Below are 26,945 nucleotides of genomic sequence, written 5' to 3' on the forward strand. Positions count from 1 at the left end.
GATGCAGGCTGGGATGTAGCTGTGTCCAATGCTGGAAGCTGCAGCTTTATCCTAGGTTGGTTCTGTGTGAGCTCACTAGGGGTGTGAGGCTCATGCTGTCTATGGTCACACAGTGAAAGGTTGCTATGCTCCTCAGACAGGAGCTAAGTTCCAAGACCTGTGCTCTAAGAAGTTTCTGGAACTCTAGACCTGTAACTCCTCCCCTGACTAACGGTTTTGTTTAACCCCGGTCAGGTGATCCCACTCTCCAATCACACTCCAGTTACAAAGATGGAACATCATTGGATGATAAACATCAAACAGTATTAACCCTTGCCTGTCCAGACAGTGTCTACCGCTGCTCAATTACCGCTATATGTACTGGATGGTACAAGGGGCTTATTTGCAACTACTCCTCTGCCTTGTGCATTGGCAGGGATGTTGCATATGTAAGGGTATGTTTGGTCAAAAATGCATTTTACATAGTGGTAGATTTCCAATAACTTTGGAGACCCCAGCATCTCCTTGGGTGACAGTATATTGTTAGTTAGTGATAAATGGTGATCTGCACAGGACCTGTTTTGGGTGAGAAGCAGCCCAGTGACAGAGCAGGCCGCCCAATTGGGTGTTGCTGTAGTAGGAGGCAGGCTGAGGAGAGTGCTGCCCTTTCTCTCCGCCTTCACTTTACTCCAGGAAAAGAATAGTTGGAGTGGATTTGCTCTGACTGACTCCCCACCTCCAGCCCTCCGTGTCTTTCTGCTTGTGGGCTCCTGTGCATCTGTTGTGCGGAGAAGAGGAGCTCCTTGAAAGCTGCCATTAGCTTGTGTGTGTGTGTGTGTGTGTGTGTGTGTGTGTGCACACCGCAGCTCCCACCTCACCTCACACATGTCTGCAGGAGGGAGCACTGCCAGGGAGCCGCTGCTGTGAGACTGGAGAGACTGCAAACTTCCCCAGGGCAAGGAAGGAAGAAACAAGGGATTCATTGGCTTTTGTTCGCTTCCCCTCCCTCCTCTGAACTTTTGCAGGAACACAGGCAGAGCTAAACTTCCAGCGGACGCTGTGCTCCCTGGATTTCTCACTGCCTGGGATTAGTTAGAGGTCCCGACAATGGCGGGGTGCTGCCTGTCTGCGGAGGAGAAGGAGTCCCAAAGGATTAATGCTGAGATCGAGCGACAGCTCCGCAGGGACAAGAGAGATGCTCGAAGGGAGCTCAAGCTGCTGCTCCTGGGTGAGTGCTGCCTCTTCATTACTGCCAACTGGGGATAAAAGGGCCATCCACTGGGACTAGTGTCATCTCTGGGACTTGTAGTCCCCGCCAGCTGTATACACATAAGCGGCCGTTGTGTGCAGCCATTCTCTGGGAGATAGTGATCAGAACAAGGTCACAAGACACAGGCACCAAGTCCTGACCCTTGATCACACATTGCACAGGCGGGAGGTGGCACTTCCACCTGCAGGTCTCTATACTGTGCCCCAGGAAGGATCTACGTGATATTTACACGTGTGTTTATGTGTTTCCTGGAGTCATATGCAGTGAATGGCTGTGGTGCAATGGGTGGAAGAAATCCAGTGATTTGGTAGAGAATTGTATTGTTCAGAAAGTTGTTCTCTAGGCAACACATGGGCTGATCTTTCATTAGTTCTTGTGGGCAACACATCACAGCTGGGCTCCAGGCGGGCACGCACATATGGTCCATGGCTGCGAGACGCTATGTCTAACACTTTTCACAGTTGGACTTGACACAGCGGCCCACCAGAGTATCAGAGGGTCCTCCAGATGGCATAAACCCTACCCCAGTACTGGGCCCCCAAGGGCAGAAGACAACCCACTTTAGTGGCGACAAGGGTCTTGGAGGTTGATGGGGCTGACTTCGTCTGGTGTGCTATAGGAATCCTAGTCTGACGCTGCTTTGACAGGTTGTCCCTAAACTCATTGGTTTCTAGTCACCAGGGGCTAGTCTATGCCCAGAGGACTGCCTTCTGATACAATTTAATTTCCAACTCACCCACTGCCTCCTTCAGCCCTTCTGATGACGTCAGCCGGTTCAGCAGACTACAGTAGGGGAGGGCCAGAAAAGGCAGCGGGTGGGTTGAAAGGGCTGGGGGGGGGGGGGGGTTGTGCAGCTTGAGCCCGGACAATAAACCGAATGTAGCCAACAATTATCTTTGATAGTAGTATGCTAGTATGCTGACATGCAGCTATTTAAAGGGAATCTGTCATTTGGATCAAGGATTGTAAACCTAGAACACTTAAATGCTGGTGTGTGTCCCCTCTATTTTGATGTTTAATCAATTTTTATTTATCGTAACGGTATACAGCAATAACAAGTATTCTACATAAAAGCAGAAGGGAGACACAAACTAGACATAAGGAATAAGAGCTTGTGGTTTCCTATTTGGCTGGTAGGAATGTGCTTGTGTCCAATATCGGTTCACGTGGTGAGAGAGACCTCATGAGTCCTATGGGTTGTCTGCTTGGGGCAGAGCATGGTGAGACAGGCCAATGTCCAAGTCATGTCCCCTCTATTTTGATATGCTCTTGTTCTAGCTTTTTATTCCTTTTTTTTTTTTTTTTTTTTTAAGTTGGCTTAAAAAAATATGCAAATGAGCCCGAGGGGCTCTGGGCTCAAATGACCGCTATGGAGCATGGAGACCCTCAGGCACATCTGCAGACCCCAACTCCTCCTCACTACAACTTGATTTTAAAATTCCATGCATGAACAAGTATTATGTGCGGTGCTCTTGCTGCACGCTATACCTGTGCAACCGTGTTGCACCACTGGGAGCGGCTGTGCCGAGTGTCTGGAGCACTCCACATGCACAGAATTTTCAAACCAAGTTGTAGTGACATGGAGCTATGTCAGTGACAAGGGGTGCGCAAAGGGGCAGATTTTACCATCCAGAGCAGCTGTGGGGAGCTTAGCTTGATCCAAGAGCTCTCCCGCCTCCTTGACTGGATCTCAGAAGAAAATGATGGGCAATAAAAGTCTTTTTTTTTTTTTTTGTGGCGAAGCCCCAACACAGGGAAACCAAACTGGCACCATTTCACCACAATTACAGTCATCTATAAGGTACTGTTTAAGGTTTATCGTGTTGTTTGGAGTTGACAGATTTCCTTTAAAGTAGTACTTTTATTCATGCCCTAAACTTCTTCAATATCATAAATTCCAAGATTTTTACCATAAACTCTACTCTAGCAGGAAAGTTATGACTATCCATCTTATATATACATTACATTGATGTAGTGTGTAGGTGTCCGGTCACAAGTCTATGCCCAAGGGAACAGTGGTGCCTGTGTTGCCTCTGCTTCTCCCTTTTGTAAATGGGTGTAAACCAATTTTTAAAAGAAAGTCTACTACCTTGTAAAATGCAATTTTTCACCAAATATACCTTTACACAGCAGTTGGTATTCTGATGCAGGATCTGATCTTGTTTATTCTTTCAATTCCGCGTCTTCATCAAAAAGAACTATTCTTAAATTGTGCTAATGAGCCTCTGGTGCTCCTGTGGCCATCTCGCAGGCTGCTTGCCGCTTTTCTTTAACGCTAATTATGCCACCTCCAGCGTGAATGAGATGGCATGGCCCATCCTCTTTCCCCTTCCTGAAAGCCATTGATGTCGCCAAACTCCCAGGTGTTGTAGCAAACAGCTAGCTGCTTTGCAGTACCATTGCGCTAAAAAACTCGTAAAGCTCTATTCTGACGCAACACTAACTTTGCATCGGAGCAGAGGCTTCCAGAATTGTTTGTGCAGTAGCACTACAAAGCAGATGGGTGCATTCTACCCAGAACTTGTGCACTACATCTTGGTGATGTCACAGGCTCTTGGCACGACCTGCCCTCCCTTTCCCCTAACTCATGCATGCTGGAGGTGGCATAATTAGGGCATTCGGAAAGTGGCAAGCGCCCTGTGTGATGGTCATAGGACCACCTGAGGTGCATTAGCATAATTTTAGAATTGTTTTTTGACTAAAACTCTAATTTCAAAGAAAAAACAAGATCAGATCCTGCATCAGTGTACCTAATGCTATGTAAGGGAATGTTTGGTCAAAAATGCTTTTTACATAGTGGTAGATTTCCAACAACTATGGAGACCCTAGCATTTTGCATCTCCTTGGGTGACAGTATATTGTTAGTTAGTGATAAATGGTGATCTGCACAGGACCTGTTTTGGGTGAGAAGCAGCCCAGTGACAGAGCAGGCCGCCCAATTGGGTGTTGCTGTAGTAGGAGGCAGGCTGAGGAGAGTGCTGCCCTTTTTCTCCGCCTTCACTTTACTCCAGGAAAAGAATAGTTGGAGTGGATTTGCTCTGACTGACTCCCCACCTCCAGCCCTCCGTGTCTTTCTGCTTGTGGGCTCCTGTGCATCTGTTGTGCGGAGAAGAGGAGCTCCTTGAAAGCTGCCATTAGCTTGTGTGTGTGTGCACACCGCAGCTCCCACCTCACCTCACACATGTCTGCAGGAGGGAGCACTGCCAGGGAGCCGCTGCTGTGAGACTGGAGAGACTGCAAACTTCCCCAGGGCAAGGAAGGAAGAAACAAGGGATTCATTGGCTTTTGTTCGCTTCCCCTCCCTCCTCTGAACTTTTGCAGGAACACAGGCAGAGCTAAACTTCCAGCGGACGCTGTGCTCCCTGGATTTCTCACTGCCTGGGATTGAGCCTTTCACTGGGATTAGATAGAGGTCCCGACAATGGCGGGGTGCTGCCTGTCTGCGGAGGAGAAGGAGTCCCAAAGGATTAATTCTGAGATCGAGCGACAGCTCCGCAGGGACAAGAGAGATGCTCGAAGGGAGCTCAAGCTGCTGCTCCTGGGTGAGTGCTGCCTCTTCATTACTGCCAACTGGGGATAAAAGGGCCATCCACTGGGACTAGTATCATCGCTGGGACTTGTAGTCCCCGCCAGCTGTATACACATAAGTGGCCGTTGTGTGCAGCCCTTCTTTGGGAGATGGTGATCAGAACAAGGTCACAAGACACAGGCACCAAGTCCTGACCCTTGATCACACATTGCACAGGCGGGAGGTGGCACTTCCACCTGCAGGTCTCTATACTGTGCCCCAGGAAGGATCTACGTGATATTTACACGTGTGTTGATGTGTTTCCTGGAGTCATATGCAGTGAATGGCTGTGGTGCAATGGGTGGAAGGAATCCAGTGATTTGGTAGAGAATTGTATAGTTCAGAAAGTTGTTCTCTAGGCAACACATTGTGGCTGTGCCACCAGGATGAGCTGACCTTTCATTAGTTCCTGTGTGCAACACATAACAGCTGAGCTTCAGGTGGGCACAAACATATTGTCCATGGCTTCAGGACGCTATGTCTACCCTCTTCACAGTTGGCGACTAAGGGCTTGACACAGTGGCCCGCCACAGTACTGGAGGGTTCTCCAGATGGCCTAAACTCTCTCTAACCCAGTACTGGACCCCATTGGGTAGGAAGAAGACAACCCACTTTAGTGGCAACATGGGTATTAGAGGCTGATGGAGCTGACTTCATCTGGTGTGCCATAGGAATCCTAGTCTGACACTGGTTTGACAGGTCTCCAGTCAACGGCGGCTAGACCAGTAGACTGTCTTCTGTTACATTTTCATTTTCAACCAGTATTTATTCTGAATCTATTGCAAGGTTGGGAGGCAGCCTCTGACACTTAGCTGGTGCTGGGTGGCTGTTAAGTCCGTCAGCGCACTGAAAATGATCGCTACGGCTCTGCCTCAGGATTTTTTTTTCCGGCAGCTACGGAGGAGGGCGCCTGCTGCCTGGCAGCCTCAGCTTCGGCAAGTCTTTCACCCCAAGCAACAAAGAAGAGGGTGAGGGAGATTTACACTTCTTCCTCAACTTCAGAGGACAAAGTAGTGAAACCTAACAGGAGCAAAAAAAGAAGGTGGTTGTGTCAGACACCTTCCAGTCAGACCCTGAGAACAGGGCGACTTGCAGCTATGTCTCGTCTTGTTGGAATGACAGGTGCTAAACCACACTCCATTTTTAACAACATAAATAAAGCTGCAGCTCCTGGTAATTTGGCTCGTTCTAGAGACATTTCGAACTACAGGTTCCAGGAAGTGTTCACTTCACCATATATGTCTCTAGTCAGAGGACTCCCAGAAGAAGTAGATTGGGAGTCAGAAACTGTCCCTAGGTCTGCTGCATCTTCTGAGAGGGGAAATAAACAAGTCCAGAGTAAGATTAGCAGGAAAGTCCACCCCCATAAACTATTTAACCAGCACTGGTCCATGGCAGAATCCTCAGACATCCGAGATTTTACAAGTCTGGTTTTCAGCACCACACTAGTGAAGGAAGATGATCTAGTGTGCTGTGTAATCATATTAGCATTGCTTATTGCGCCAGATATTGATCAAGCTCTGTTGTCAATTTCTGGAACATAGAATGCTACCAATAGTCTGGATTCCTTTTTACTCAATATACAATATAAAATGTTGGACGTGGTTGGTCTTTTATTATTGTTGTCCAAAGTAGAACAGGAGGGGATCTCAGAAACTACCAACACCCAGAGGCTATTGGTGTCTAAGATAGCACTGTTAAAGTCTATAAGCAGAGCAGTGATCATACTGGGGAAGACATTTAATTTTGTCACTAACGTAAGGAAATCTAAATGGCTTACAGCTGCGAGGATGTTAGATTAAGCCCCCAAGGCACACTGGTTTCCGAACATGGAAACGGCTAACCTTTTTGGCCCAGAATTCATTCAAGAGGTCAAAGCAAGATACGGGGCTAGGAAATCATTTGCAGATTTAAAGAAACCTGCCCATAGAAACCGTCCCTTTCATTCAACGGGTTGGTCATGCAAGTCCCAGGGACAGACCCGCGACTATACCCCAGGACCATATAGAAAGGAGTTCATGAGACCTACAGAACCGGAACCTCAAGATGAGGTCAATTGGGTAAATTTGAATACCGTCCATTCCACAACATTTTTAAGTGCCTGGGAGGAGTTCAATACAGATCGCTGGGTAACACTGATTATAAGATTAAGGCCGCGTTCACACATTGCTGAGGAGAGGTGATTTGCCCAATTACATTACGGTTTCATAAATTTCAGTTTATGAAACGCATCATAAACGCAATGTTAATGCATGTGTTTTGTTAAAGCACATGTTAGCATTGTGTTAACAAATGTAAACAGTAATGTCATTAGGCAATTTATATAGAAATAAGGGTCTAGAAGGTAACACTTTGACACCCAAATTGATATCTCATACAAACGAAAAGAAAGAGGATGTCCATAATTCACCTGAATTCATATAAAATCTTTATTAGATAATCCAAGTTTTTAAAAAAAACATTTAAAACGAGCACACATCAAGCAGAACGATGGCACCAGTACCCAGTAATAAACATATGTAAAAACTTGTTACCAGACTATGTACAATCCATATATGAATAGATCCTATGAATTAAATACACATTTTATATCTACTAGTGAGGTGTCAGCAGGCTTAATATATAAGCAATGGTAAAGCCATAGTTACTTAAGTGGCCAAGGTATAAGTGCTGGGCGCTGGTGGCAGAGCGAATCTCCACGCGTTTTGCCTGTTTCCACAGGCTTCATCAGGGGTCATTAGGCAATTTACCTCTCCTCAGCTCTTGTAATGCATTTCAAAATGCAATGAAAATGCAACCAAAACACAACGTGTGTTTTGTTTGCTGCATTTGAAAAAGTTTCGCTTTCAGAGGAAAAAAACGGATTGACAAGTGACAAAGGCGATATACCTGGCATTACAAGGGGAAAAAATGTCAAAAGTGGTAGATCAAGGGGGTGGATAACCCATATGTTTACGGAAGTGAAGTCAGACGGGTCATTAAGACCAATGCTAAACATAAAACCGCTGAACGGATTCCTGAAAAGAAAGAAATTCAGGATGTAGAGTATAACAGACTTGCATTGCTTTTTTCCAATAAATGCCTTATCTAATAAAAGAAGACCTAAAAGATGCATTCTACACGATTTCAATTGTCCCAAAACACAGGAGATTACTCCAGTTTTATTGGAAAGGCAACATATACCGTAGAAATGCAGTCTGCAGTTCATAGATTCCTGCAAACTGGGCTGTGTCACAATTGCCGTTTGCTCCGTGATCCTGTTGCAGCTCTGTACTACTTTCACTAGGATTTTTCCAAATACATTGACTATTTTGCAGAATTTTTCTTCAGGGTTTGACATATAAATCTTTCTTTTTAGGACCCTTGTCCTGTACATGTCCGTGGAGGATAAACAAAACGGGTCCTATTAAGAAAAATAGTTATGCTAATGTCCTCCTTAGGCAATGTCTATTTTAGCTACAAAGCAATGTTTGTTTTGGTACAGGTAGGGAAGTCAGATAGATACATTAGCCACATTAGATACTAAGTCACAATGTTCTCATTTTGGTTTTTGCATCCACCTATTTTCCTCCTAAGGGTGATGCCACACATGGCGTTTTGAAACTGTTTTTGGTCCGTTTTTAAGCAGTCCATTAAAAAAACGCATGCATTAAAAAACGCATTCGTTTTTTGGAAACGCATCCGTTTTTGCCCGTTTAGCAACAGAAAGTGCAGGGGGAAGGGAAACCTGCTCTTCTCATTGTAACACCCTGTGAAGCTACTGCACTGAGAGGCCCCGGAAAAGATGATTTTAGAAGGCAGAAGGCCTTAAATAACATATATAATATATTATAGCCTTGGTGCAATAGAAGGCAATAAAAGTCTATGGGTCCACAAAAAAACAGGCATTCTATCAGGTCTTTTTTTGTGGCTGTAGAGAAAAACGTAAGCAAAACAGAGTGCATGGATGTGCAGTGGACGTACAACACACATGCTAAAGATTTGGTCACATGGTATGTTATTTAAATGTGCTGAAAATGCACATGCACCCTAAGTGTCCCTGGTTTATCATGTTTGATTTTGATGGTAGATTTCCTTTAAATTAAAACACACTTGCTTTTTTTTCTGAAGACGTTTCTGCAGTGAACTTGAGGATACCTCATATTTAGCCTCTGATAAAGAGACTGATGGGCTCACATGCCTACAATTTAAACTGGAGGCTCAGCCTTGGCTTATTAGCGATGAATTCCACAGGCACAATATCTGCATTTAACCCCTTAAGGACGTGTGACTAGCAATGCAATGTTTGGAGAGGGCTCACAGGCTGAGCCTTCTCCATACTCGGAGGGTGTTTGCTGCATAGTACACTTTTTTGCCATTTTGAAAAATAAAAAAAGATCAATAAAAAGTGATCAAAAGGCCGTTCAGTCCTTAAAATGGGAGCATTGAAAACAAATGACACGACCCACAGCCTCGTACAGTGAAGTATGAAAAAGTTATTAGTGCCAGAAGATGGCAAAATGAAGAATTTATTTTTTTTACCGGAGGTTTTAATTAGTGTAAATGTATGAAAACATTATAAAACCTATACAAACTTGCTATCCCCATGATTGGACCGACCCAAAGAATAAAGGAGACATGTCATTTAGGGCGCACAGTGATGTAATATTAAATACCATCACAATGACGTGCAATTTATTCCACAGAAAACATGCCATCACAGAGCACTTTACATGGAAAAATAAAAAACAATTTAGAAGGATTGCATTAATATCTGCAATGCATTTATTTCAATCCATGTGGAGTATTCTACAAGGAATGGCGTGTTCTACAAAACAAAAAAAAAAAAATTTCTGTGACTATTCCTCTGAATGGGGCTAGCATGAAACCCTTAGGGCGCTGTCACACGTTGCGTTTGCAGACGCAGACCAAACCGCGCCCACCGGGCGGTCCGCGGTCCAATCGCATCGGCGTTTCTCTATGTTTCTATTGAAAACGCCGATGCGATTGGACCGCAGACCGCCCGGTGGGCGCGGTTTGGTCTGCGTCTGCGTTTGCAAACGCAACATGTGACAGCGCCCTTAGGGTGAAGACACACAGGCGTTTTTAGTCAGTTTTTAATCGCGCAAATTCGGAAAACCGGACAAAAAAAGTGTGCGTTTTCAAAAAAACGCATGCGTTTTTTAGTGCATGCGTTTTTTACGATGTGAAAACGCACTTAGTAAAAACGGCCCAAAAACGGCCTAAAAGCTCCACGTGTGTCTTCACCCTTAGGGTGTAGTCACATGGTGCGTTCTTAGTGCGTTTGCATTTCACAGCTGCTAAGGCCGGCGCCACACAGGGCGCTTTGTCTGCGCTTGCAAACGCAGACAAAGTCGCGCCCACCGGGGCGGGCCTCGGCCCGATCGCATCTGCGTTTCTATGGAAACGCCTGCGATCGGGAACGAGCCGCCGGTGTTTTGCGTTAATTTAACGCGAAACACCGGCGGCTCGTTCCCGATCGCAGGCGTTTCCATAGAAACGCCAATGCGATCGGGCCGAGGCCCGCCCCGGTGGGCGCGACTTTGTTTGCGTTTGCAAGCGCAGACAATGCGCCCTGTTTGGCGCCGGCCTCACACTTCCAGATATGAAGAAAAACATATTCAAAGCAGCTAAAGGCATGTGCTTTAAAATGCACACATTTTCAATGTGTATGAAAGAGCACCAAGAGCGCAATGTGTGACCACACCCTTAGATGACTTTTCATACCCTTCCACTACTTGTGAATATAACATTGAAGGGCTGGAAATGATGCAATCTATTTTTTCCCTTTTGAGTTATAAGTTTGGCGTAGAATATCACAACAGCCTGCAATTTAGCTCCACCAACTGTTAGCACAGATGATACTTTTATTCAGTAAAAATCCCAATACACGTCTTTGCAGTTTTTGTTTAGTTTTAAAGGGAACTTGTCAGCAGAAATTGACCTAATAAACCACTACCAGTATGTTGTCAAGCAGCTGAACACCAGTGTGGTGGCATCATCCAGAAAATCTACATTGAAGTAAGATGTAAATTGGATGTATAAAGTCGAGGAGGTGGAGAGTTTAACACTGAAGTCAAGCTCTCCCCAACTCAGAACACCCCTCTTTAATTGATGGTCCTGCATCCAGAGACCTCACTAACCAGATCTCCTGAAGTATGTTGCATGATATCAATCACAGCGTAGGAGGCGTTCTGAGGTGGAAATATCATGACTTCAAGACTAAGCACTCTGCCTCCATGACTTTATGCAACCATTTTATATCTCCCTTTAAAATGATTTTCTGGATGATGCCACCAAGAAACATTATCACGAACGTGTTAAGCTGCTTATTGGTTTATTAGGCCACTTTCTAACGACGGGTTCGCTTTAATTTGTTGTTTTTCTTGACAAATCAGAAGATTATTCTGACAATATGTCTGGAAAAGCTTAACATATCAAAACGATTTTTACTTTGTTTTATTTTATGTTAGACTTTATAGATAGTTTTATTAATTACATATTTTTTTTCTTTATAAAATGTATTTAATGGTAACTATTACAAACATATGTTATAAATATTGTAACGGGATTAGCTCTGGGATAGACTAGCACTTTTTGGCACAACGCAGTCACAGTCCACAAGTTGGTGCAACTGGCCTCAACCAGTTTTATTAACTTCAAGCAGGAGTTAACTTCAAGCAGGAAAAATGGCAAAGCAAATCCTAGGCCGTCTGGCCACTAACTATACAATACAGTAGTTTCCTCACTACCAAGAAACTGTACCTACTGTACAGCTTCCCAACCACATCACAAAGCAATTGGCAACTCACATATAAGGTTTTCCCAGGAGCAGAGAGAGAGCGGCTCCTCTTGTGCAGCTTCTGACTTTTTAAAGCAACATCTCAGAGCTGCTGGTGACTAGCCCCAACCACCTCAAACACCTGGACCAAGCCCTACACTCCAAGCTGCAGCAGCCAGGTCTTCCAGACCAGGTTTTGGCTCCCTAGATAGTGTAGGACAGAAACCTAGGGGAAACATACACACCATTTAAATTTTCAGTAATGCATATACCTGTAAATAAATACTGCCTGCAATCATTCATTTATGCATGAATATGATTGCAGCCAGTGTTTTGTGTGCTTAAATAGCCAATTGAGACAATTGTATTCATTTCACATCATGCATTAAATAATGGGGCAAAAGCTCTTTCCTTTTGTCTCCTTAAATTATTTCAACCTACAGACCAGACTATGGCCACCCCCCCCCCCCACACACACACACACCTTTCCAGACCATGGCTGACACCCCAGCCCCACCCCCTTTTCCAGACCTTGGCTGACACCCCAGCACCCCTGTCCAGACCTCAGCTGACACCACAGACCCCCCCCCAGCCCCCTGTCCAGACCTCGGCTCACACCGTAGACCTCCCTCACCCCTGTCCAGACCATGGCTGACACCCCAGACCCCTCGCCCCCATCCGGACCATGGCTGATGCCCAAGACTCCATCTGTCCAGACCACAGATGACCCCAAGCAACCCCCTCCACACCATGGATGTGGAGGGGGTGATGAGGGGTTAATTTTCAAACGCATCCATTAGACGTGACGTGTGACTGCACCTTAAGGCCTCATTCACACGGCTGTTGGGGGACAAATATACGGCGACGTATATACGTCCCCCGTAGGCCGACAATGGGCGCGCGGCGCCGTATGGGACATGTCCTATCTTTTCTAAGCATACGGTGCCTCATGTTCCTCTATGGAGAGAGACTATGGGACGGCGGGCACACGTGTGTGTGTGCATAAGAGTGGTGGCATTTTGAACCCGTTTTTTGGCCCTTTTTAAGCAGTCCATTAAAAAAAACGCAAAAAAATCTTTATTGCCCTAATATGTAAATTTTATAAAGCGGCTACTGGGGCGTGGCGTAGTCGGACATGAGGCTACACGTCGCGGCTACTCCACGCACCAGTAGCCTCTTTGCTACTCCTACCCTGAGATCTTCGGCGCGCAGCTCCTCGGAGTCGGAGTTCTGTGCATGCCCAGTAGCTCCGGCTTCAGAGTAGTGGCCGCGGGGTCGCATTCTGTGTATTCACAGAACGCTGGCTTCTCGGCGAGGGCGTGCAACTACGAGAAGCTGCGTGCCGAAGATCTCGGGTAGGAGGAGCAAAGAGGCTACTGGGGCATGGAGTAGCTGCAACGTGTAGCCTCATGTCAAGCTACTCAACGCCCCAGGAGCCGCTTTACAAAATTTACATATAAGGGCAATAAAGATTTTAAAAAGATACCGGGATGTGAAGATTAGCTCTAAAAAGGGCTATCCTCACGTACCGTACATCCACCTACCACCCTTTCTACCTTTAAAGGTAGCATTGTGGTGGTAGATTCCCTTTTAAAGGACCTCAAGATTTGAATGTGCAATGTAGCCTCTGTATTCGTTACTGAGCACGGCAGCATACATGGCACAGTAGTTTTAGTGGACGCTGTTGCACCTAAACTCAAAAATACTGACACCAATTGATATACTCTATTCTCTAAATGTTACTTTATGTTGTGGGTTTTTTACTGTGGTTTTCACGGTTTCCAATGCAAAGCATACCCGCAGCTGTCTCTCACCTGTTGTTTTAACAACAGGCTTTCTATACTTGGAGACCTATGTTTTGCCCATCAAAGTCATTAACCCCTTAACGCTCTGCGCCGTAGCTCTACGGCGCAGAGGTATAAGGGATGTATGAAGAGGGCTCACGGGCTGAGTCCTCTTCATACAAAGGTGGGGGTTTTTGCATAATGCATAAAACCCCCACCGCTAATAACCGCGGTCTGTGCTAGCACCGATCGCGGCTATTAACCCCCCCGGGCGCCGCCATCTTTTTTTCGATCGCCACGCCCCCGAACGTCATCGGGGGGCGGCGATCGGTTGCCATGGTAGCCTCGTGTCTTCTTTTGACACGAGGCTATCTGGCAGCTGCAGATTCGTTACAATGAGCCAGTGGCTCATTGTAATGAATGTGCTGCAAAAATGCCATATATTGCAATACAGAAGTATTGCAGTATATGGTAGCAGCGATCTGACCATCTAGGGTTAATGTACCCTAGATGGTCTAAAAGATAGTGAAAAAAAAAAAGAAAAAAAAAAAGTTAAAAAAATAAAAAAAAATTAATAAAATATTAAAAGTTCAAATCACCCCCCTTTCCCTAGAACGGATATAAAACATAATAAACAGTAAAAATCACAAACATATTAGGTATCGCCGCGTCCCAAAATGCCCGATCTATCAAAATATAAAAACGGTTACAGGCGGCGGTGACCTCCGAGGCGGGAAATGGCGCCCAAATGTCCGAAATGCGACTTTTACACCTTTTTACATAACATAAAAAATGAAATAAAAAATGATCAAAATGTCGCACAGACCTCAAAATGGTAGCAATGAAAACGTCGCCTCATTTCGTAAAAAATGACCCCTCACACATTTCCGTGCGCCAAAGTATGAAAAAGTTATTAGCGTCAGAAGATGGCAAAAATGTTTTTTTCTTTTTTGTACACATTCGTTTAATTTTTGAAAATGTATTAAAACGCAATAAAACCTATATAAATTTGGTATCACCGCGATCGCACCGAACCAAAGAATAAAGTAGATGTGTTATTTGGAGCGAAGAGTGAAAGTCGTAAAAACTGAGCCCACAAGAACGTGACGTGCGTTTTTTTTTTAAAATTTTTCCACATTTGGAATTTTTCTTCAGCTTCGCAGTACACGGCATGTTAAAATAAATAACATTACGGGAAAGTAAAATTTATTACGCACAAAATAAGCCCTCACACAGGTCTGTACACGGAAAAATGAAAAAGTTATGGATTTTTGAAGTTGGAGAGCGAGAAATGAGCCGAAAAACCCCCCGTCCTTAAGGGGTTAAATCTTTGTTTTGAAAATTGTTTGGTATTTTTGTCACTGACCTGTGTGACAGTTATAAATAAGGAGCTCAGACTCCATAACTTTATACTTGGGTCAGGAATAAAGAGTTCCCCTTATGGAGAGTTTGCCAATTAAAAACGTTATCCCATGAACTAAAGTTAGGCCCTATCCATGGGATAGGGCCTAACTTGCTGATCAGTGGGGGTCTCGGTGCTGAGACCCCCACAGATCGCAAGAACCAGGGGTCCATCGGACCCCCTTGTCGTTCCGTCAGATTAATGGAGCAGACGGCCGCGCATACCCGTTCTGCTCCATTAATCTCTATGGAGCTGATGGAGATCAATGAGCACACCAAAACTCCTTTAAGGCTGCCTAATATGTGCATGTATACTTAAAGCCATTGATGCTCCACTAGGGAAATAAGCAAATACCTTTTCCAAGGTGTAAAATGGAAAACAATGCCTCCTTTTGCTACCTTGAAAGGCAGCCCCCTTAACATAAGCATAATACTTATAATATTTCTGTTTATCTATGATACAATTGCCAACCACAAAGAGCCTCTAGCTAGAAATGGTTCTATCTCTAAATTGTCATGTAATGCTGTCATGCAAATCAAAGCGAAAACAAGGAAAATGTTAAAATTATGATTCGCATAAGAGGCTACACTGCAGTGTGATATATATTGTATGGTAGGAGAGTGGATGGTGCAGTCATGGAAAGTTGTTCTTGATCAAAATTCATACAAGCACAAAATGCATATTCTGGAAATTCTGTATTGAAATGTGTTGCGTGCCTATATGTCCTGGAGCAGAAGTGGTGGAACTTTACCATCCTTTGCATATCTGGCTATTCCACTTACATCATGATCTTACCTTCAAAAGTATGTGTGGCCATGACTGAGGCCTACAACACGTACAACAAATGCATGTTCACTTCTTTATGACATGTGTGATCTTGGGACCACGATTGAGTCTTTGGGTGCAGTCACATTTGGCCTTTTAACACATGTGTTTCAAAACGCATTGCAACAGCAGTGAAGAGAGATTTACAAAGCGCAACTGTTACTACCTGCTTAAATGCATGTGTTAACATTGCGTTTACGGTTGCATTTTGCTAATGCAAATGTTAACAGCTGTTTAATTAGCCAAGTCTCTCTTCAGCTGTTGCAATGCGTTTTGGGACTAATGCGTTAAACGCCACGTGTGATGTTCTTCCCATTTGTATTTCTGGTAACATCCGCCTGTAGAGTATTAACTGCAAGTTCATTCTTTTTATGGCCCAGTTATACAACCAGTCCCACTGAGATTTTTTTTTTTTTAGCTAGTTTGTCTATGTTGCATGTTACAGAGTAAACTATTAAGGATTAGCTCTATACACAGCAGATTAACTGTTATTTAAAGGAATTTGAAGACGTTGCAAAGAGATGAAATGGGTCAGTTTGAGTTTAAGAAATTTAAGAAACTTATTTTGGCTATATTCATATATGTTACGGCGGGCTTAACCACTGTAAATCTACATTTGATATCATTCCTGTCTAAAATCTAAACTCAATACGGCATATTAACTACAATGTGGCCGACAGTGCACCCAATTTGGTTCCTATCTGGAGCAAAATATTACAAAGGGGGAATTGTGACTTAAAACTCAAAGTTGATACAACAGATTTACTGTACAAGGCACATTCAGATAGCCCTTCCAAGTTCACACTGTATAATGTCAGGACCAAACAGTTTAGAATTCTAGGGGTTGGCTGGAGGCTACAATGATGGCAGCTAACCCAAAGCAATTTACAATAGCAACATAGTGGATGGGGTCCAAATAAATTCCATACACGTTCTGATTAAAACGCGGCACATAATAACTTTCACTGCCATATTTTAAATTGCAGCATATCAAAGATTTCTACGGATTATTGTATAAAAGCCACAGCAGAAACTCGTTTTTAATTTCTGATTTTTGCTGCTGCAAAGTCTACTGTGGAATGTCAGTAGCAGATCCATATTTCCCCAGACTTAGGCCCCCTGCACGAGAGCTTCTGCATCTCTTGGGCTGCAAACAAGGGGCCTGAGGTTTGTGGCCTGTGTATCATCAGAGTGTGAACTTAGCTCACATGCAGATGACTCCCTACCCCGCTGTGGTGGATATATCTAGTTACTTAGACCATCTGATGAATCTGTTGGGTGGCTGTACAGCCAGGGAAAACTATGCAGAACTAAGCCCCCACACCAGCAGCACACCCTCCACGCCCACTTTGTGTGGAGTGGCCCTGAAGAGGAATATAATTGCGCTTACTGTTGTTTTACTATTAATTGCAATTATTTAAAACTGACGTAGAAGTCCTTTGAAATGCCCCCCCCCCATGTTTGCATTTTATGTGCTGTGTTCCATGTGTTGGTGTAACCCTCTCCCTGCCAAGAACATATTTCAACATCCTCACAGGGTGGTACCACCATTGTAGGCGCATTAACTTTGGATCCCTGGCACCTAGACTCTCATGTTTTTTTTTTCTCTGAAATGGCAGAATCTATCTAGATTGTATTTCTAGGTACCAGGGATCTGGAGATAATCGCGTTTAACCCCTTAACGCTCTGCGCCGTAGCTCTACGGCGCAGAGGTATAAGGGATGTATGAAGAGGGCTCACGGGCTGAGTCCTCTTCATACAGAGGTGGGGGTTTTTGCATTTTGCACAAAACCCCCACCGCTAATAACCGCGGTCGGTGCTTGCACCGATCGCGGCTATTAACCCTCTAAACGCCGCCCGCAAAGTCGCGGGCGGCGTTTAAAAGACGGCGGCGCGCGGGCGCCGCCATCTTTTTTTCGATCGCCACGCCCCCGAACGTCATCGGGGGGCGGCGATCGGTTACCATGGTAGCCTCGGGTCTTCTTTTGACACGAGGCTACATGGTTTATGCAGGTTCGTTACAATGAGCCAGTGGCTCATTGTAATGTATGACCTGCAAAAATGCCATATATTGCAATACTGTAGTATTGCAGTATATGGTAGGAGCGATCTGACCATCTAGGGTTAATGTACCCTAGATGGTCTAAAAAATAGTGAAAAAAAAAAGAAAAAAAAAAGTTTAAAAAATAAAAAAAATTAATAAAATATTAAAAGTTCAAATCACCCCCCTTTCCCTAGAACGGATATAAAACATAACAAACAGTAAAAATCACAGACATATTAGGTATCGCCGCGTCCCAAAATGCCCGATCTATCAAAATATAAAAACGGTTACGGCCGGCGGTGACCTCCGAGGCGGGAAATGGCGCCCAAATGTCCGAAATGCGACTTTTACACCTTTTTACATAACATAAAAAATGAAATAAAAAATGATCAAAATGTCGCACAGACCTCAAAATGGTAGCAATGAAAACGTCGCCTCATTTCGCAAAAAATGACCCCTCACACATTTCCGTGCGCCAAAGTATGAAAAAGTTATTAGCGTCAGAAGATGGCAAAAAAATTTTTTTCTTTTTTGTACACATTCGTTTAATTTTTGAAAATGTATTAAAACACAATAAAACCTATATAAATTTGGTATCACCGCGATCGCACCGAACCAAAGAATAAAGTAGGCATGTTATTTGGAGCGAAGAGTGAAAGTCGTAAAAACTGAGCCCACAAGAACGTGACGCACGTGCGGTTTTTTTTCAATTTTTCCACATTTGGAATTTTTTTTCAGCTTCGCAGTACACGGCATGTTAAAATAAATAACATTACGGGAAAGTAACATTTGTTACGCACAAAATAAGCCCTCACACAGGTCTGTACACGTAAAAATGAAAAAGTTATGGATTTTTGAAGTTGGAGAGCGAGAAATTAGCCGAAAAACCCTCCGTCCTTAAGGGGTTAAAGTGACAATTTTGAGTGTGATTTTTAAATATAAATATCCCTCCCGACTGCACTTGAACTGTTAAGATCTCTGGTCACCTGGCACCTAGAAAAATGTGATTCATATGAAAGCGGGGAAAAAAAGCCAGGGTTTCAAAGTTATAGCTCTCTGAAGTGTGCCCCTCCCCCCCTAGTTTTATAGCTGGAAGGCTGGAGGGAGAAGCTTCTCTCTGTAACAGATAAAGTAATTGACTTTATCTGTTGCTAAATTTTGATAAGGGATAATTTAGCTAATTCCCTTATTAACCCTCTCCTTCCCAGAACAATCTCAGAACACACTTTCTCTCTGATTCTTATATTGTGATTGTTTTTTTTACGTAATTTGAGTGAGAGGATGAACATTGAATCCTTTTTGCCTAATGTGTGTACATATTAACCCTGTGACCCAGCACTTGTCAAAAAAGGTTATATGTAACATGTAAAACACACACACACACACACACACACACACACACACACACACACATTCCTGAAGTTTGTTGTATTTCAAACCAACACTCCATTATTTATACCTATGCTATTGCTATCTAAGGCCCCTTTCACACGAATATAAGATTTCTCCAGTCCTGTATTTCTGTGCCCTATGAATCTGTATACACGAGGCATTTTTCTTCTGTATGTGCATGTATGTCACTGTATCTGTACCGTATCCATATAAAATATGGTGTGATGGATGGCTGACGGAATGCACTTCCCACTGGTTCTGGTCTCCCTGGTTACTGCACATATAACCGTCAGCATACTGTGCACAACCGTATGCTGTATGTATACAACACATATGTGAAGCATACAGAATGGAAATACTGGAGAAATAGGACATCCTCTACATTTTCTTTTACCTCTCACGTACAGTGGACAATACTGCCATTTAGATTGATGGCCGTATTGCCCATTGAAATGAATGTGGCTGTATGCTATCGGTATGAAAATGGTACGGTACAGCCATTTTCATATGTTTGTGGGAAAGAGGCCTTACTCGAATCCTTGTGAACCGTGAAAGCTTCTGTTTTTGTTCTGCTTATACAATGCAGCACATTTAATAGTGACCTTTGTTATCTCATTAGCTTGGTTCATGGATATATAGTTTTTTATTTGGGTTACCATTGTGTAAGGGAGTGTACAATTATAATATCTGTGAAGCTCAATGCAAAAATTTTTGGTGCACCCTGTGGATTTAATGTTCCGTTTGTTCCATATTTTGCTAAATGTTCTCTTGTGGGATATGTATGATCTCCTCTCACCTAAGAAATTGCATGTTATTTATGGTATATAAGTAAGTCTGAATTTGTACATATTTTAGTGGAAATTTTGAATTTTCATGTTAATTTTGCATGTTATCACTCTCTACTACAAAGATGCATCAAGGTGGTTGTATGTATGAATGTTATTTTTGTATACATGGTAGGCTGTGATATCTGAAAACAATATTATTTTGATAGAATAGGAGCTTTTTGCTTTGTGCGTTACATATTTTTAAACACATTTGTGGATTGCAACCAAATATTGCATGGTATTGTTTTTATCATTTTTGGGAGTTTAAATTCTTGTTGATGTTGTGTATTATGATACATATCTGCTCACTGTTACTTATTTTACATCCCTATTTATGTGTAAATCTCCACTTTGATGTGAGTTATAAGTTAAAATGAATGTTTCTATTGCATTTTCAATGTGTGCTGTCAACTGTTGGTGAAGACAAATACAATCACCTCGTTGTCTACTTTCAAAATATATATAGGTTTTAGGGGTACATTTACTTTTCAATCTCTTTGAATGATATATTTTACAGGATGTGACTGGATAAAAATTTCAAGTTGAAAAGCACATTTTTGGTTACTTCAGTTTCATTGATTTTGTGATGATTTATTCATGTGGACATATGACTAGGTTGCATCTATGAATTCTACACATGTTCGTTTATTACATTTAGGAGACGTGAATTAAATTATTTTCTGTGTGGGGAACATTTTTTGCCATTGTCAATTTTTATGCTTTTTTTTAAAAAAAAAAAATGCAACACTTTTGAATCAAAATTGCATGAAGGTGCATATGTCTATAAACCCCTTGCAATTTTAAAAATGAGGCAAGTTTCTGCTTTCAGAAAATATCCGGTTTGTTGGGGTTTCATGTAATTCTTCATGGTGTACTTTTGGTTTTATTTGCACATGTCAAAATTGTAAAAATTGCTCTAGTCAAAAATGCAACAAAATTTCCAGAAACGCCTGGCAGGGAAAGTTTAAAAACTAGCATTCATCTCCTAGACTAATATCATAGTATGTATCTACTGAGGCAAGAGTTTCGCTAGAAAATAAGTTTAGATATGGAGCAGCTGCTTTCCATTGTGCCATCAACATCAATAGAGAGAGGAGAGAGCTGTTGTGGCATCGGCCACTCGGATCTAGGCTAATTAAGATAATTAGAGCAATTTGACTACAGCTATGCATTAGGGAATTGCAGTAAATTCAGGCCCATAATAAACGAACTGTCCCCTTTGGGGAACTCCAACTTACTACATCCTGTAAACTGGTTGAGAATGGAAGAACTGGTTTGGAGAAACTTTCTTGAAAAGTAACATTCTTGAGGTGGAAGGTTAAATATCAGCTGTGTGCTTTGAAAAGGGGAGACTGGTTTCTCTCCTAACTTATTAGAAAGGAAGTTGGGTTCTATCATTCTAGGTGTTAAACTTCGGCACTTCTCTAGTGCAAGCCGCCAACAAATCTAAGAACATTAATAATTTCACAGGATATTAAATATGGACAATAGGACATCACAGGATATTAAATATGGACACTAGAGAGACACTAGGGGATTTTTGCACAGAAAACAAGAACCTATACAACTCTATACACAGGAAAAAAAAGTGGATTTTTGAAGGCAGGGAGTGAAAAATAGAAACTGAAAAAGGGCGAGGTAGTTAAGGAGTTAGTAAAGAATGTTTTCCTATTATAGACTTTTAGACTCTCATCTTTCAAATTGCATCATGTTTGTGGTTCTGTTAGATTTTTAGCCCCTTGCCTCCAAAGCCACTTTTTCAAATCTGACATATCACTAAAAGTGGTTATAACTTTGAACGCTTCAACATATCCAGATATCCAGGGTATTTTAAAATTGTTTACTCGTGACACGTTGCACTTCATGTTAGCTGAAAAATTTGGGTGATATGTTTGGTGTTTATTTAAAAAATTTAATAAATAAATATAAATATATATATGTAAATTTGAAAAAAAAAATTGATTTTTCGAAATTCAAAATTTTCTATTTTTTTCGACACCTAGCAAAGTAGCTTGATAACTAACATTTACCAAATTTCTGTTTTTTTTTTATTTGACATGGTTTTTAATGCATCATCTCATGTTTATAGGATGATATGAGGCTTAGAACTTTAGGTGCGATTTTTCACATTTGCCTAAAAAAAGCTAAATCAGACTCTTGAGGCATCTGCTCAGATTGCAAGTCACTTTGAGAAACCTAAATTATAGTTAAACTCCTTAAATTATACCATCTTAGAAGCTACACCCCTCAATGTATGTAAAACAACTTTTATGAAGTTTGTTAACCCTTTGTTTAATTGTAAATGCAATCTTACCTCAACATGTGATCGCAGGTGAAGCCTTTGGATTTTGTTTCAAAGTGCAACCGAAATGCCACATGTGAACGTGGCCCCAGGGGCTTTACAAACACATCATGGCACCTGAAAACTATCCTGCCTCTCTGGCTCCTTCCCTCGCCATGTTACATCCACATATGGGGTGTCCTCTTACCCGGTAAAAACTGCCCAACATTTTCTTAGATGCATTTTCTACTTTTATTCAGTTAATGTGGGTAAATTTTGCGGCTAAATGAATGTACCGTATATGCCGGCGTATAAGACGACTGGGCGTATAAGACGACCCCCAACTTCTGCCCTAAAAATATAGAATTTGGTATATACTCACTGTATAAGACTACCCCTCTCCCAAATGAAAAAAAGTCTGCTTAAAACTTTGCAAAACAAACAAGAGAGCAAGTGCCTGGTGATCATAACTGTAAGCTGCGATATTAATGAAGATCCGACATGCTTCTGTAAGTGCCGCGTGTGACCCCCAGCTCTGTGACGCCGACCGCTGTGACAGGGCGGCTGCATTAGCGTACAGCGTGCCGCCCTGTCAGCGCGTACTAAGCCTCTTCTAATGACTGTGAGAGGCAGACTGCCGCGCATGCGCGGCGGTCCCAGGAAGCGGCTCTCTACACGCTGACGGGGAAAAAAAACACCTCACACAGTGCGGCCCCCGTATATCCGGCGTATAAGACGACCCCCCACTGTAGCCATTATTTTAAGGGGTTGAAAAGTAGTCTTATACGCCAGTATATACAGTATTAATGATAAAAGTGAATTCTAAATCAAACCTTTTATTTTGTTAGAATTTCTGTAAAATACATAAAGGGTTAACAAGCTACCTACCTGCTGTTTTGAATAGTTTGAGGGATGAAATTAATAGAACGGAGTGATATGTGGGGGTTTTCTATTAACAGAACTTCCAAAACCGCTATAGAAATGAAATGATCCCTAAAATAATTGATTCTACAATTTTTTTAGAAAAATTGAGAGAATGCTGTTCGATTTGTGATCTTTCTAGCATCATAATAAAATAATAGAACACTTCTAAAATGATGCAAAACAAAGCTGAGATATAATAAATGTTTGTAACTTATTTTGGTAGTAAGACCATCAGTTTGAAAAACAGGATATTTTGAAGTTAGAAAGTTTTTTTAAATGTTTACCAAATTCATCTTTTTTTCATAAATAAATGTTAAATATATCAACCAAAATTTCCCACCAAGTACAAAATGTAACGGAAAACCAAACTCAAAAACACTTGGGTAAATTAAAGTTACACATGCTTGTTTTGAAAAATATGCCTTGGTCATCAAGGTGCAAATGAGCTTGGTGACTAAGGGGTTAAAGTTCAAATTGCACCACCTTTCCCTAGAACTGTTATAAAAATAAACAATAAAAGTCATAAACATGTTTTGTATTGCCTCATCCCAAAAGTTCCGATCTATCAAAATATAATAACTGTTATTCCTGATGTTGGACCTTGTTAACCTCTTAACGCTCAGCGTCCGATATATCGGACGCTGAGCTCAGTGGCTTAACGCTCAGCGTCCGATATATCGGACGCTGAGCAGATGCCGGTTCAGCTCAAGATTTGAGCCGAACCGGCATCGGGAAACACGGGGTGCCGGCTCTGACTGATAGCCGGCACCCCAGTGTAACACCCGCGATCAGAGTTGTCTCTGATCGCGGGTGATTAACCCGTTAAATGCCGCGGTCATCGCGACCGCGGCATCTAACTTGCATCTGGGGTGTCTTTCCCCCACGATCGGCCCCCCCGAATCATTTTCGGGGGGCACCGATCGTTGCTATGGTAACACTGGGGTCCGATCTGGACCCCAGTGTTACCTGCAGGAACTGCCGGTAAGATGGCGTCTGTGACGTCATCTTACTGGCAGAGTGCCACCCTATGCAAGTGCATAGGCTGACACTGATAATGCCCTGCAATACATAAGTATTGCAGGGTATTATTATGAACAAGCAATCAGATGATTGCTTGTTCATTTCCCATGGTGGAAAAAGTGAAAAAGTAAAAAAAAAAATTATTCAATAAAAAAATAAAGTAATAAATCACCAAAAATGCCCAAAAGCCCCAAAACATATAAAAAGACATATAACTAAAAAAAAAAGTCTAAATCATAACACAAACCCCACATATATAGTATCACCGCGTCCGTAACAACCCGTAGAATAAAAATAAATAATTATTGAACCCGCACGATGAACGCCGTAAAAGAAATCTGTTATAAACCCTCCAAAAATTATGATTTTTACCTATTCAATCCCACAAAAAATGCTATAAAAAGTGATCAAAAAAACATATGTACTCTAGAATGATACTGGTGCAAAGTACAACATGTCCCGCAAAAAACAAGCCATCAACCAGCTCTGTAGCCAAAAACGTAACAAAGTTATGCCACTTGGAAGATGGCAATACAAAAATGATAGATTTTTCCCCACAATAGGGTTTTATTTTACAAATTTAGTAAAACGCAAGAAAATATATTCGTGTCTGGTATCCCCGTTATCGTATCGACCCATAGAATGAAGATAATATGATTATTAGTCTATACGGTGAACACCACAAAAAAAAAAGTAAAAAAACCAGTAGAGAATTGATGCTTTTCTACTCCTGCCCTCAAAAAGAAGTTCCTAAATTTTCAACAATAGGTGATACCAACCCCAAAATGGTAACAATGGAAAAAGCATCTCATCCCGCAAAAAAAATGCCGTCACATGACCCTAATAGCGCAAAAGCGAAAATTTTACAGCCTTCAAAAGAGGCCAATGAGGAAAGTAAAATCCTGGCAGCTGCAGGGTGCTCCTTCCCTTCTGCGCCTCACTGTGTGCCCATAACACAAGTCACGGCCACATGTGGGGGGTCGCTGCACTCGGGAGAAATTGTAGAACAAATTGTATGGTGGGTTTTGTATTTTTATCTTTTGGAAATGTGTAAATTTTAGGGCTAAATGAACGTATAACCGGCACAATTTGACTATTCTAAATTTCGCCTCCATTTTGATGTAATTACTATGAAGATCTCAAGGGGTTAACATTCTTCGTAAAATCTGTTTCTGATAGCTTGAGGGGTGCAGATTTGAAATTGGGTTGGTTATATGGGGGGTTTTGATGCTAAATATGTAAATTTTCATTCAAAACTGTATTTATCCCCAAAATAGTCAATTCTGAAAATCCGGAAAAGCGCTATTCGATTTGTAAGCCGCGTGACATCAAAATAAATTATCCAGACATTTCAAAAATGGTGAAAATGTAAAGTAGACATATGGGAAATGTTATTCAGCAATTTATTTAGGTGGTAAATCTATCTGCCTGAAAACGCAATGATTTCAAATTTCAAAAATGGCAAATTTTTCAGAAAATTCATCATATTTTCTTTTTTTTGTAAATAAACGCAAAACTTATCAGCCAAAATTTACCACTAAAATGAAGTACAACATGTGGGGAAAAAACAATCTCAGAATCGTTTTGATAAGTAACAGTGTTCAAAAGTTATAACCATATAAAGCGACGCAAGTCAGAATCCAAAAAATCGGGCTGAGCCTTAAGCTGTAAAATGGCTGCGTCCTTAAGGGGTTAAGGAAAATAGAGACCAAATGTCCACATCACCACTTTGCTATTTCATAACACACATACATTTTTATTAAAAAGTTTTCAAAAGGTTGTACAGTTCCCAAAATGGCAGTAAATAAAAGGTTGTCTCATCCCACAAAAAATGTCTCTTTACATGGCACTGTACTCTGACGTAAGATTTCAAAATTTCTTTCTCTAATTTTGGAATTATTTTCCTGCTTCCCAGTACATAGATGGCATAGAATATAAAATACTGTCGCTCTGTACATAAAAAAAGATAGATCTTTTGAAGGTGGGGAATTAAAAATGGAAACGAGAGAACAAAAAAGGGCTAGGCCGTTAAGGGGTTAAATGCATATTTTTCCCTTTTTTTTTGTAATTTTTAAATGCAAATAAATTCCTTGTGTCCATATCAGCCACCACTGTTTTATTTTGCCATTGACAAAGCAGTGAGCCGACTTGTCTTGGCAAGATAAGCTGTTGTTGGTGTTGTGGTTCATTTACTTAGGACCTCAGCGATCCTCTAAGTTGCAGACTGCTGACCTGATTGTAATAGGGAGGGTGGACACTGGTGGAGAAAACAAAGGGACAATACACCTTACATACACTCACCGGCCACTTTATTAGGTACACCTGTCCAACTGCTCGTTAACACTTAATTTCTAATCAGCCAATCACATGGCGGCAACTCAGTGCATTTAGGCATGTAGACATGGTCAAGACAATCTCCTGCAGTTCAAACAGAGCATCAGCATGGTTGTTGGTGCCAGAAGGGCTGGTCTGAGTATTTCAGAAACTGCTGATCTACTGGGATTTTCACGCACAACCATCTCTAGGGTTTACAGAGAATGGTCCGAAAAAGAAAAAACATCCAGTGAGCGGCAGTTCTGTGGGCGGAAATGTTGTTGATGTCAGAGGAGAATGGGCAGACTGGTTCGAGCTGATAGAAAGGCAACAGTGAATTAAATCGCCACCCGTTACAACCAAGGTAGGCAGAAGAGCATCTCTGAACGCACAGTACTTTGAGGCAGATGGGCTACAGCAGCAGAAGACCACACCGGGTGCCACTCCTTTCAGCTAAGAACAGGAAACTGAGGCTACAATTTGCACAAGCTCATCGAAATTAGACAGTAGAAGATTGGAAAAACGTTGCCTGGTC

At 42.2% G+C, this 26,945-nt stretch overlaps 1 protein-coding gene across 2 annotated transcripts in view; it reads left to right on the top strand.

The window, feature by feature from the left end:
• The first annotated feature begins 644 nt into the window (after window positions 1-644).
• LOC140131617 (guanine nucleotide-binding protein subunit alpha-14) overlaps window positions 645-26,945 on the top strand; it is a 119,131-nt gene continuing 92,830 nt past the window's right edge. The window contains exon 1 of one of the 2 annotated variants that reach the window (XM_072150911.1): window positions 645-1,207. In XM_072150911.1, coding sequence (XP_072007012.1) covers window positions 1,087-1,207 — 121 coding nt within the window. In that variant the 5' untranslated portion in view covers window positions 645-1,086. Of the gene's footprint in view, window positions 1,208-4,248; window positions 4,792-26,945 lie in introns of those variants that run through there. The other variant, XM_072150910.1, reaches the window with a different exon arrangement.

Source organism: Engystomops pustulosus, chromosome 1, assembly GCF_040894005.1.
Source record: "Engystomops pustulosus chromosome 1, aEngPut4.maternal, whole genome shotgun sequence".
Lineage (NCBI taxonomy): Eukaryota > Metazoa > Chordata > Amphibia > Anura > Leptodactylidae > Engystomops > Engystomops pustulosus.